This window comes from Hyperoodon ampullatus, assembly GCF_949752795.1.
Source record: "Hyperoodon ampullatus genome assembly, chromosome: 11".
NCBI classification, from domain to species: domain Eukaryota; kingdom Metazoa; phylum Chordata; class Mammalia; order Artiodactyla; family Ziphiidae; genus Hyperoodon; species Hyperoodon ampullatus.
Genome location: NC_136924.1, coordinates 18,230,702 through 18,244,204, shown reverse-complemented (window position 1 = coordinate 18,244,204; position 13,503 = coordinate 18,230,702). Strand labels below are relative to the sequence as shown.

General features: G+C 41.8%; 1 protein-coding gene across 1 annotated transcript in view; it reads left to right on the top strand.

Annotated features, from left to right (window-relative positions):
- The first annotated feature begins 284 nt into the window (after nt 1–284).
- The window catches only part of UBE2N (ubiquitin conjugating enzyme E2 N), a 35,269-nt gene continuing 22,050 nt past the window's right edge, over nt 285–13,503 (top strand). The window contains exon 1 of the mRNA XM_079714380.1: nt 285–343. Within this exon, the coding sequence (XP_079570506.1) occupies nt 314–343 (30 nt within the window). The 5' untranslated portion in view covers nt 285–313. The remainder of the gene's footprint in view (nt 344–13,503) is intronic.

The window sequence follows — 13,503 nt, the reverse complement described above, 5'->3', positions numbered from 1 at the left end:
AACCGGCCACTAGCGACGGGGATCTCTGCCGCTCCGCGCCGTTCCGCACCGCCTCTCCCAAGTCCCTGCCCCGCCGCGGCGCGTCACTTCCGCCACCCCCAGGCCGCGGCTGGGGCGGGGAGCGCGGGGGAGGGGGCCAGGATCGAGGGAAGCCCGCCCGCGCCCTAGCAGGGACTACATTTCCCGGGGGGCCTCGGCGCGACGGCGGCGGGCGCGGCAACGTTCCCCGGAAGTGGAGCCCGGGACTTCCACTCGTGCGTGAGGCGAGCGGAGCCGGAGACGAGACCAGAGGCCGAACTCGGGATCTGACAAGATGGCCGGGCTGCCCCGCAGGATTATCAAGGTAAGAGCCCGGGCCCGCCTCCGGCTACCCGCTCTGCTCTTGCCCTCTCGGCGGACCGGGCGGAGCGGCCCCTCGCTTCCTCCGGCCCGCGGCCCGCGCTGGGAGGCCCGAGGCAGCGCGGAGAGGGTCTGGCCGCGGCGGCGAGGGAAGTCGGGCGCTGGGGAGGGGGCGCCGGGGAGACTTCCGGCCGCAGTGGGGCAGCCCGGCAGCGGGGATTGGGGGCTCCCAGGCGGTCGGCCCGCGAGCGGGGAAGGCCTGGCCCGCGCCCTGACGGAGGGTGGGGCCGCGGGCTTGCGGGGCTCTGGTCTTGGGAGCGGGCCTCCGCGGCCTCTCAGACCACCCCCGAGCGGAGGCCGCGGGCGCGCGGGAATCGCGGCGGGGCCCGGACTCTAGGCGGGGGTTGTGGCCCGACACGGCCCCTCGGCCTCGGATCCGTGTCTCGGCCCGGGCGGGAGCGCAGGGGTGCGGCAGCTGCAGGTTCAGAATGAATGAACCGGGAGGGTGAGGCCGGGCGGGGCCCTGTGCCACGGGAGGCGGCTCCGGGAGCGCCGCGCGTCCTGCAGCCGCCGGCACATGCTCAGCCCTTGCTGCAGGGGTTCGTGGGACGTGGGGCCTCCGCGCCCCGCCGCCCTCGCTTCCTCGATCTCCTCCTCTTTTTGAAATGCGTTTCCGTTCGTTATCTCCGCGAAGTAAGTTTACTCTAGTTGGCAAACTCTTTTAGGACTGTTTCTGTTGAGAGGAAATAGTTCTAACACGAGACCGAGCGGGGATTGGGGGAGGGGGTGCAGTACAGGTACGGGGGACCTTGTGAAACCTTTTGCCTCTCGATTTTGTGCGCTTTAAATTATCAATACCATTTTTCAGCTCGTCATGAATATGGACAGGTACCAGTGGAACCATGAAAAATTCATCTTGGTTTTGTAAACTCTTTACATAAATATCAAGTCCTCAGACGTGAAATGTTTCTTGCAGTCCACGAAGACCAAACCTTTAGGGCTTTTTTGTCAGTTTTAGTGAAGGAAATTAGTTGAACCTCTGTGTTGCTCAGTATGCGAGTTAAAGTGTCTGAATTGCAGCATCATTTTGTTTGCTGTAACTCTGAACGTATATTTAATCTAGTTTGCCCTTAAAGTTTGGGGCGAGATGCATGCTAAGTGATTGAAGGATAGTGTATTGTGTAGTGCGATTGCAATGAAATATATCTGAGATGGGGGTGTCTCTGACCTAAAGGTGCTTAATTTAGAGAAATAAGACGTGTTTTGTAAAGTAGCAAGTTTTAGCAAGGAGAGAAGTAGAACAGATTGTCATTGTGCGCTGGAGTCTAATGATGTGAACCTTCATAGTGTTGTGTAAAACAAAACCTTCATTTGTTGTGTTAAAGATTTGTCTTCTACTCGTCCAAGGCAGTTTAATGGCTGTGTGTTGGAGGGTACTTAACAATGTGGTTGTAATACGATCACATGGCCCCAGTGGTCATGTTTATTGAGGCCCCACTTGAAAATGAGGGGTGGAAGATAGAGCTATACATCAGATATCCTTGGATTTTTATTTACTGTTATTCAGGTTATCGACTAAGTACCTAGTACACATTGACATTCAAGATAATTCTCCAAAATACATAATGAATTAAAGACTTTACATATATTTTTCCATTTTTGCTTAATGCTGGAGATATTCTGCAATAATATGAAAGTCTTAGATGGAAAAATAAATTCTGTGGGACCTTGTATATAAACTTACAGATATGACTTGAAGCAATAAGTTGAAGTCCTCATAATTCAGTTCATTTGGCACAGAATAATTTAGTTTACATCAGGCTTTTGCATTTTGCTATTTAAAACCAGACAGTGATAACTCTTTAATTTTACAGTCTTGTTGATAACATCTCTCTAATGAAAGGTCCCTTGATTTGGGTATTATCTTGTAAGAGTTCGGTGGTTTTACTTTAATGCCATTTATAGCATTTTTTCCTAGTGCCCATGCTTATATTATATAGGCTTTTCCATAATCTGTGAAAATGTTTATTTTTTTGTCAGAATTTAAAAAAAGAAGCTTGTCTCTTCTCTGTCAACTACAATACAAAGTTCTGTGTGGAATATAATAGTGGTGGCAGTGGAATATAATGGGGTAGCACTACTGTCCTGAATGATGGGAATGTACCATCTCTCATTGGACAGTGTGATGCTTTCTACCTCAAAATGGGCATTATTTACATTTGCAAAATTCTTCAACCACTTGGTACCTGCAGAAGTCTTGTGAAGTAGACAATACATTATATAGGCTAGAAACCCATTCAAAGGACTTTCCTAGGGTCTTAAAACTGGCAGGAGGCAGAACTTGGATCTTGACCCAGTGTGACCTTCCCCTGCCTCTTGTTATTATGAAATGACGTAATATATGTCAAAGTACCTTAACAACTGTAACCATACATATAAAGATGATTTTTTGAATTACTATTCACCCAGTTGCTATCCCACTCAGATTCCCATTTCTAATCCAGTAGCAAATTCTTTGGGCTCTATTTTTCAAATTATATCCTGAATCAGACACATTTCCCTATCTCTCTGAAACCACTGTTCAGTTCCATCATTTGTTCCCTGGCGTACTGTACTGATCTCCTTTTAAACAGCAGCTAGTGTTACTTTTAAAAACATAGATCTTGTTACTTCCCTGATGAGAACTCCACAGAGGTTCTGCAGCACACTTAAAATCTTGACTTTTTTCCCTCCTAGCTACAAGGCCCTCCATCCATCTGGGATCTGCCTACCTCTGAGATCATCTCCCACACTTCTCCCCTTGGGTCACTCCATTGCAGCCACACTGTTGCTCTGCTGTACCCTGAACAATAAGAGGCTACGCATGTTCCAGTCACAGGGCTTTCCTCCTGTTTATTGCGTTGCTTGCTTTGTCATAATGTTCAGTTCTTGGCTCACATGTCATATTCTCAGAGAGGTTTACCTTAACTGTCTTAAAACACAGTCCTCCCTCCTCCCCCATGGTTGCTCTTTAGCCCCCATTTTGTCTCTTCTGTATAGCACATATCATTACTCAAAGTTATATTATTTACTGTTTATCTCTACTCCCACTAAAGCTCCACGAAAGCAGGAATTCTTGGATGACTTGGGCATTGCTCAAATGCCTAGAACACATAATCTGCAAATCTAATGTCTCGGCCCTGAAATACTGATTGAATGAATGAATGAGCTTCAGTCTCTTTTTTTTTTTTGCGGTATGCGGGCCTCTCACTGTTGTGGCCTCTTCTGTTGCGGAGCACAGGCTCCGGACGCGCAGGCTCAGCAGCCATGGCTCACAAGCACAGCCGCTCCGCGGCATGTGGGATCTTCCCGGACCGGGGCACGAACCCGTGTCCCCTGCATCGGCAGGCGGACTCCCAACCACCGCGCCACCAGGGAAGCCCGAGCTTCAGTCTCTTTGAAAGAAAGTTTCAGGAGAGTTATTCTATATAATTTGACATTGTTACTGCTCAGTAGATTCTATCTGAATCTGTGCCTGAGCTAAAAGTTTCTAATTCTACCCATAAATTCATTAAAAACAAAACAAATCAATCTTTTATTTTGTTGACTAGGAAATACATAGAGCACCTTTGAAAGGTTCTAAAGGGTACATAGAGGAAAATTAAGACTCATCTGTCCTTCAGCATTCCAGTTTCCCTCCCCAGACAGCCCCAACTTTTATTGTATATTATTTCCAAAAGACCAGAGAGACTTAGTGCATATATGTCAGGCCTAGTCCCCTCCTCCCCAAGTAAATGCTGTACTTGATTCCTTCCCTTGCCCCCACCTATGTCTTCGAGGTGACTCATTTTCTAAAGAGCTGTTTTGTGGAACCTTGTGGTTAGGCCTTAATTTAACTAAGTGCATATTGATAACTATTAGATTGTTCCCCATATTTTGCTATACAAACAGTGCGGTAATGAATGGTTTTATATATAGTGATATTTTGCACATGTATGAGTTATACTGAATCTTGGCAGTTACGTGTTTAGCTAGAATTATAGGATTTTTTTTTCTCTTTTTTCCTGGACAAAACCTCTTTTAGTTTCTAAAAGTGACAGAGCAATTAAAGCTTAAAGTCACATAAGTTGAAAGCCACCTAAAATAAGAGATCCTCCTTAATCTATCTGTCATAAAGAACCGGAGTATTTTGCGAACAAATAAATGAAATCTGTAGTTGTGGCTTGGTCAAAAACAGATTTATTTCAGCTTTACATGTTACACTGACAAAATGACATTCCTTTAATTTTCTTCTCAAAATTAATCATGAAGTCAATAAAATATAGGTTTAGGAAACAGTTAACTTACTCAAGCAGTTGACTTATTTGATTAAAACCTAGCAAACCAACCTTCTGAAATTAGAATTTCACCAGTCTTCCCTACAATTTATTTTCTGTTTGGTGAGGTTTAGTTTCAAACTCTTAAAAACCTGTAATGAGCTGACCGAGTCTTGAGTTCTGTTTTTTACTTTAATAATTTTTATTTTAAAAAATACATATTTTTAAAATTATAGTTTATTTATAATAAATTTATTTTATTTATTTATCTTTGGCTGCGTTGGGTCTTTGTTGCTGCACTCAGGCTCTCTCTAGTTGTGGTGAGCGGGGGCTACTCTTTGTTGCGGTGCGCAGGCTTCTCATTGTGGTGGCTTCTCTTGTTGCAGAGCACGGGCTATAGGCGTGTGGGCTTCAGTAGTTGTGGTGCATGGGCTTAATTGCTCCGCGTCATGTGGGATCTTCCTGGACCAGGGCTTGAACCCGTGTTCCCTGCGTTGGCAGGAGGATTCTTTTTTTTTTTTTTTTTTAGATGTTGGGGGTAGGAGTTTATTAATTAATTAATTTATTTTTGCTGTGTTGGGTCTTCGTTTCTGTGCGAGGGCTTCCCCTAGTTGCGGCAAGCGGGGACCACTCTTCATCGCGGTGGGCGGGCCTCTCACTCCTGCGGCCTCTCTCGTTGCGGAGCACAAGCTCCAGACGCGCAGGCTCAGTAGTTGTGACTCACGGGCCCAGTTGCTCTGCGGCATGTGGGATCTTCCCAGACCAGGGCTCGAACCCGTGTCCCCTGCATTGGGAGGCAGATTCTCAACCACTGCGCCACCAGGGAAGCCCGGCAGGAGGATTCTTAACCACTGTACCACCAGGGAAGTCCCTCTTATCACCATTTAAAAGCCACTCATTTGATATGTATTTTAGTACATAAGTAAGAAAAGCAATTCAGAAAACTGACCCTTTTTTTAAGCCCTGAGAATCTTTGGCTCATAATGTTTTTTCCCATTAAAAAAAAAAAAGGCATGAAAACTTACCATGATGAAGATGGACTTGTTATAAATCGTAATTAAAACATTCTTAGGAAGCAGATAAACTCATATAGTAAAAACTTGAGCAGAAACAGTGTAGTTTTTAGCTCTTTTGGTTGTTGTCCCAATTTAATAATTTTCTGACCTTCTTCCTAGTACAATAAACCGTATTTGCATATGACTTCTGGGGATTCAGATTCTTGACAAGCATATATGTGAATCCCCTTGGTCTCCACGGATTCCAGGTTAAGAATCCCTGAACTACTTTTGGTAGTGATTAAACTTTCAGGCTATATGGATATTGTTTAATATACTACCTAATGTTTTGATTATGGAATGTAGGCATAACTGAAAGTAGGTTAAAAATCGAGTCGAGTGTTGTTTTTTAAGCACTTCTTTGTCAAGCACTTTCTTCAGTCCAGATTGATCAGCTCTCACACAATAGAAATTGAAATTTGTCCAATTCTTAAGTACTTCCTGAGTATCCAGCATGCTAAATAATGATATCAGAAATATTATGCATTTGCTTTGTAGAAATTGAGTTTTTTCCCACACTTGTGATGACTTACAGCCATATACAGTAGAGAACACTCTCCTTTTCCTTCTCTGATGAGGAGACTGTAGGCCAAAGAAATTGGATGACTAAGATTCCTGGCCTGCAAGTCAGTATCTTTGCTTTTTTCCCTATGCTGTATCTAGTGTTTTGGTTTACCTGTGTGTAAATGGATTTAAGAAGAAAATAACTTACGCACCTCGGATTCAAGTAGTATGGATTCTGAACATACATTTGAATGTGCTATCATGAACATTGATGCATAAGCACTGTAGAAATAAATAGCAGAACCAAGGAAATGAGGATGGCATGCAGCAGGAGCTTTGGACATTATGGTTGTAGTCATCACAGTTCTGATGTGGGTGTCTAATTACTATATTATATAATTTTACTTTCTAAAAACGAAATAGATCTGAAAGGCATAATATATGTAGCAATGTTACCTCAAGAAATAAGAATTCTTTTTTTTCCTATATGGAAGAAATGTAATGTATGAAGGACATCAGCATGGATATACAAATTAGGAGATGAATAATAGGGAATCAGTTAACTTCAGCTAAAATCTTAGCAACTTTTAAAAATGCTTCCCAAGTTTTTTTATTTTAAATATTAAGTAGTCATCTTCAATTTGTAGATTAAATAGGATGTGGGATCACCATAGTCTGAGAGTGAGATCTGTGGCCCTGGCATCTCTGGTGACAGAAACCATTAATGTGTGATCGGAAGAAATGGGTAGGTAACTGGTTAAGAGCCCTCAGAGAATCAACAGAAAGCATTCTTTATTATCCATTTTTCCAAGAGCTACACCACACTATTCAGGGCATTGTGTGTTTGTTAAAATCCTGTATGTAGCTATTCTAAAATCCCCTAGGGATACTTAGGCATAGAAATTTTTATAGTTCTGAGTTGGCCTGTAACTCAGATGTTTCGGAATAATTAGGATTAGGCTATAATTTGAAGTACTTCTAGGCATTGGTTTCAGAATCTTATGTTGACATATTTTGCTTTTTTTTTTTAATTGGCTCTTTCCTCTTCATATTTTCAAACTCCTTTAGTTTTCAATGCCATCACAATATGTCACTGTCAGAGGTTTGGTCTGTTGTGGGCAAATCAGTTTTTATTTTTAAAGTCTTTACAATCCAGTGACTGAAGGCACTGTAGTGGAGAAAATACTAGAAAGAAATCTAACACAAATGTTATCTTTGTGTCTTGAGACTATGAGTGCTTTTTATTTCTTTAGAGCTTTCTAAGATTTCTTTATAGTTTATACTAAGGAAAATGTTATTGCTGTAAAGTCACTGTGTTTTTAGTGACCTTTAAGGACCATTGGGATTACCATCCCCTTTACCCCCTTATTGTGGAGCAGGGGTAAAAGTGGCTTTAGTAAGCTAGTAAGAGCCCAAGGCCAAATTTCAATCTTCGATAACATTGCGATTTGTTTGCCTTTTTATTATCCATTCATAAAACATGTTTCAGTTCAATTAAATGGACATTTATTGAATGCATAGTATGTATTCACTAAGCCAGTAAAAAAGATAGGCATCCCTGTCTGGTGAAAAATAGAGCTGTGAAACAAGAAAATACAGTGAGGTGTGTTATAAAAGAAGGAATATCTGGGATTTACCATAGTCTGAGGAAAGGTCTCAATATCTGTTGAGTGTTTTTAAACTTGAAGAGCAGGGGGGAGAGTGGATGCAGGGAATAGTAGATATGAAAGCTGGAAGGAGAGGGAGAGAGAGAGGGAGAGAGCATGACTGCATTCTATATTCCAGAGATCCATTATGTGTGGTGGATAGTGTCTTCTTGTAGTTTAATTACAGGCTTTTGCATGAATCCTGTTCAGTAATATAGTTTACCTTAAGATGGACTGCCTCTCTGGGGTGGCATATTCCTCTCCTGCTCTCCTGGGTCCCTGGATTTGGGGAAGTTCGGGATTCCAGTGAGAAGGAACCAAAGAGCAGGTGGAAAATACATTTGAGGTATCACTGCATCAGACCATAACCACTCTAATGTGAGTTTTAAACAAGATGTTTTTCATTCAGTAAGCCTAAAGATAGAATTATCTTACACTTGTTTATATATTAATTTGAATTTTGTGTTTTCCACTAAGCGGAGGGTATTTGTACCTCCTTAACTTCCTCACTTGTATTTAGAGAGAATAAGGAAAAGTGCTTTCCAGTAAAATTCCCCCTACATTGGCACTGCAGTTCTTGCTTTGGCTTTTTTTAAAAAAGTCATTTCTTTTCACAGTTGGAGGCACAGTGATTTACAGCTATAAAGCTTGAAGTTTCTTACCTTTAGCTGTAAAAGAGCTATTCCCATTAAGTAAATTTTTTTTTCCCCATGAATGAAGTACTCTGTCTACCCTGTCTTTATTGTTGTGGTTCAAATAAGGGTTAACTTAAACTAAAAGTGCTGCCATCTCCGTTCAGGTTCCTGCCACTGACTGTGATTAGAGGTCAGTGAACACTTGGCCAAACCTTGCCTATTTCTTATCAGAATCTTCCCTTAGTTTAATTGGGCAGGCTGCCGATGTCTTGAGTGGTAGGAAGTAGAAGATATTTTCTGTGAATACTGGTCTATAATCTGAGCAGTTAGTTTATGGTAGTGCATCAGAATTATCTGGGTGTTTATAAATTTAACAGTTGCCAGCCCCAGAATGTTTTTTTGGTTATGTTTTGTCTTAAGATCTCCAGATGATTTTAGTGTGTACCTTGCAGAAACAATGGCCTAGTATATGTTTGGCTTCAATGCAAAGTTGGGTAGAATGTGGTAGAACTAAAATCATACATAAAGCCAGTAGTTTCTCATATATAGAAAACAAAAGCATCAGTGGGAGCACCGAAGATGTGACATTCTGGATGGGGAAACCCTCTAAGTTTGGTTTAGGGAAAGAGGTTTTTAGGGGGGTGACATTTGAGCTGAATTTTGAAAGATAAGTAGAAAAGCGGGGTGGGGGGAGAAGAATATCATTCCAGGTTAGACATATCAAACTCTAGGAAGATATTTGAGCAGTGCTAAAACTGTAACATGAGTCAGCACTTCTTCGCTTGGACCACAGACACTTCAAATACAGTCTTTTAATTTGAAAGAGTTTTTTTCCTTTAGAAGTGTAATTCATGGATATATAGTCATTAGTAAAAAGTCAATATACAAACTGTTACAAACTAAAAATAATCAAGCAGTACAGATGATTTCCCCTTCACTTTCTTTTGCTATTCCAGTCTCTACTTCATAGAAAAAATGCTAAAATCTTACTGAATATGAAAGGAAAACCAAAATGCTTCATTTTTTTGAGATACAAATCACGTATAAAATTCACCTTTTCAAATGTACAGTTTAGTGGTTTTAACATTCACAGAGTTGTGAAACGACCACCGCTTTCTAATTCCAGAACTTTTTCATCGTCTGAAGAAGAAACCCTCTACCCTTTAGCAGTCCCTCTCTGTGCCTACTCCCTCAGCCCCTGGCACCCGTGCAGCTACTTTCTCTATGGATTCACCTATTCTGGACATTTCATATACATGGAATCATACAATACAGCTTTTGGTGTCTGACTTCTTTCACTTAGCATGTTTTCAAGTTCATCCATATTGTAGTATGTATCAGTACTTCATTCCTTTTTAAAATTTTTTTAGCTGAAATTTCTCTAAGTAAATACTTTTAAGAAATTACAATGCTGAGTGAAGCAAAGCAGAAGTTTTAGCAGGTAAATCTGTATTGGTTCCCATAAAACTAATCACATTTGCAAGCTGCATTGCTTTCTAATGTTTAAGAAGTATCCTTTAGCCTTGTGAACCATTATTATTATTTTTTAAATTGTCAGCAGCCAGTAAGTTTTTATCGTTAAAGATTGGATTTGGGGAATTCTTTGGCAGTCCAGTGGGTACTTTCACCACCTGGCCTGGGTTCAATCATTCGTCAGGGAATTAAGATCTCACAAGCTGCACAGCACGGCCAAAAAAAAAAAAAAGATTGGTTTTGATTGCTGGAGAATGAAAAACTTGAGCCAATTCTGGTGAATAATGGGTAGGAACAGCATTGACTTTTATTTTTGTCTTAAGTATTAAGAAACTTTGTGACCTTGGCCAACTCACTTTTCCTGGGCCTCCATTATTTCTAGTTCCTTTTTAAAAACTTCTCGTTGAGACAAAGCCATGATCATTTAATCCTGGAACTGACTTTCCTTTTTGGCTTTTAAATTGGGCTTTAAGCAATTCTCAAAAAAAAAAAACACAACCCAGGACAAATGCTGAGTAGTAGCAGTATTCTGAAATTTTGAATAGCTTTCCAGTATAGCTAATATGAAGGCCTGTATCCTATCTGCTATGATAGTTTTTTTAAATTAATTATTATTATTATTATTATTTTTTGCGTTACGCGGGCCTCTCACTGTTGTGGCCTCTCCCGTTGCGGAGCACAGGCTCTGGCTGCGCAGGCTCAGCGGCCATGGCTCATGGGCCCAGCCGCTCCGCGGCATGTGGGATCTTCCTGGACCGGGGCACGAACCTGTGTCCCCTGCATCGGCAGGCGAACTCTCAATCACTGCGCCACCAGGGAAGCCCTCTGATAGTTTTAAAGCCTTTAAATGTGCATGTTCTCTTGGGGTTCAGACCTTGGACCTTTTCTCATTGTATATTCTCCTGAACACATTTATTCATTTTCTTGGCTGCAGCCAGCATTGATCAATGATTCCAAAATCTAGTGGTGAGTTTCAGGTCTCTCCAGGTGTCTACTTTTTATCTCCACTTAGATGTCTTGCAGACATTTTAAAATCAACTTTATTTTACAGTGGACTGTATTCATTTTGCTGTCTCCCCCTCCCATGCATTAGTACCTCTGGTGTTTCTTTTCTTTATTCATTAACATTACCCAGTTGCCTACAATTTACTTCTGTTTCCTCTTCTCTCCTCCCCGCTCTTCTCTCTTAGACATTCAATCATAAGCCGACCGAACCTTAGAAATGCCTGTCCTTCTAACCCATTCCTGTCTCCCATCCTCTCAGACTCTTACCCTCTCCTGCACGTTTTTGCAGTAATCGGAGAACAAATCTGTCTTCACTCTGACACATACACACACACACGTGCTGTTTCTCTCTTTCTCTCTTCATTTTCCACATTGCCACATTATTCTAAAAACACCCAATGTGATCATGTTACTTTCTACTGTGTTCAGGCTAGAGTTCAGATTCCTTAACTTGGCATATGCAAGGCTTTTTCACAACCTGGTCTTTTCATCTTAATTCATTGCCATCTCCTTCCCTGTCTCCCCTCTCCTATACAGCCTCTGATACTGATGGTGTTTACCAGTTAAAATGATGTATTTTCCAACTTTTGAATTATGCCATGTTGGCAAGGGAACATCCTTTGTATGAAATGTGACTGCCCAGCACTCTGTGTTGGTTGGGATTGGGTTTTTTTTCTCCTTCTGAGACAATCTTGACTGTAGTCATCTTGCTTATGTTCCTAGTATGAAGTATGTTGTGGTACAGAAACTAGAAATACTGTATTCTGCATGAAAAGAAAATCAGGGATAAAATTTAAGTCATTTGCTCTATTTTCTGAAATCCTGTAAAGGCACTCTAGGAAACAAATGTTGGTCCTATTGTTAATTGAGTCATCATAGTGAAAAAAACTTTTTTTAACTTTTTTTTTTTTTTTTTGCGGTATGCGGGCCTCTCACTGTTGTGGCCTCTTCCATTGCGGAGCACAGGCTCCGGACGCGCAGGCTCAGCGGCCATGGCTCACGGGCCCAGCCGCTCCACGGCATGTGGGATCTTCCTGTACCAGGGCACGAACCCGTGTTCCCTGCATCGGCAGGTGGACTCTCAACCACTGCGCCACCAGGGAAGCCCTTTTTTAACTTTTGACAAATAAAAATTGTGTGTATTTAAGGTGTACAAGGTGATGTTTTGGTATATATATACATTGTGAAATGATTACCACAAACTAACATTATCTGTCACTTTCCATACTTACTTACCTTTGTTGTTTTTGTTCTGATGGTCAGAGAGATCTCTTTTGTTCTGGTGGTCTACAGATCTCTTAGCAAATTTCAAATATATAATACATTACTATTAACTATGGTCAGCATGCTATACATTAGGTCTCCATCTTCTAACTGAAAGCTTGTATCCTTTGATCAATATCTTCCCTTTCCCTCCACCTTCCAGACTCTGGTAACCACCTTTCTAATCTCTGTTATTTTGAGTTTGACTTTTTTTTTTTTTTTAAGGTTCTGCACATAAGTGACATGCCTATTTGTCTTTGTGTCTGGCTTATCTCACTTAGCATTATGTCTTTTGGGTTCATCCACATTGTTACAAATGGCAAGATTTCATTCTTTTTTAAAAACTGGTGAAAAGATATTTTAATTTGCTCTTTGTAGACGTCAGAAAAATAAAATATTTGACACTCCTTGGGTCAGGGTTTTAAGCGCCATGTATACTTTTTTAAAAAGCCTGTATACCCTTGCCCTCATGGTTCCCATACATACACACTAGCCTTTTGTTTTCTACTGCTTAATTGATAATAGTGGTTTAGTTGTAACAGGGCCATAAACATAGGAGTTGGAGAAGTCCAATGTCATCTCCGTTTGTTGTAGGGATTTCACTAGCAGATTTTACTGTATTAGTATGCAGTGGGACTCTGATAGCCAAGAACCCAGTCCTACTCAGCAGGCTTTCACTCCCTAAGCCCCTCAGGTGTGGATGTAAAAATGCAGATATTTAGGTCCACTATAATGAAAAAAGAAAGTAGAACTTGCATGTGTTCCCTCTTAGGAGTAATCAAGTTATAGCAATTTTAATATATATATATATATTTTTTTTGCGGTAGCGGGCCTCTCACTATTGTGGCCTCTCCCGTTGCGGAGCACAGGCTCCGGATGCGCAGGCTCAGCGGCCATGGCTCACAGGCCCAGCCGCTTCACGGCATGTGGGATCTTCCCGGACCGGGGCACGAACCCGTGTCCCCTGCATCGGCAGGCGGACTCTCAACCACTGCGCCACCAGGGAAGCCCTTTAATATTTTAAGAGTGCATAAGTTACAGCAGTTTTAATATTTTAAGAGTGCACACATGCACTTCTTTACTGCAAAGTGCTACTTTATTTTTTCTTTTTTTATAAATTAAATTAATTAATTAATTTATTTTGGCTGCGTTGGGTTTTCGTTGCCGCGCGTGGGCTTTCTCTAGTTGCGGTTAGCAGGGGCTACTCTTCGTTGCAGTGCGCGGGCTTCTCATTGCAGTGGCTTCTCTTGCTGAGGAGCACGGGCTCTAGGTGCGTGGGCTTCAGTGG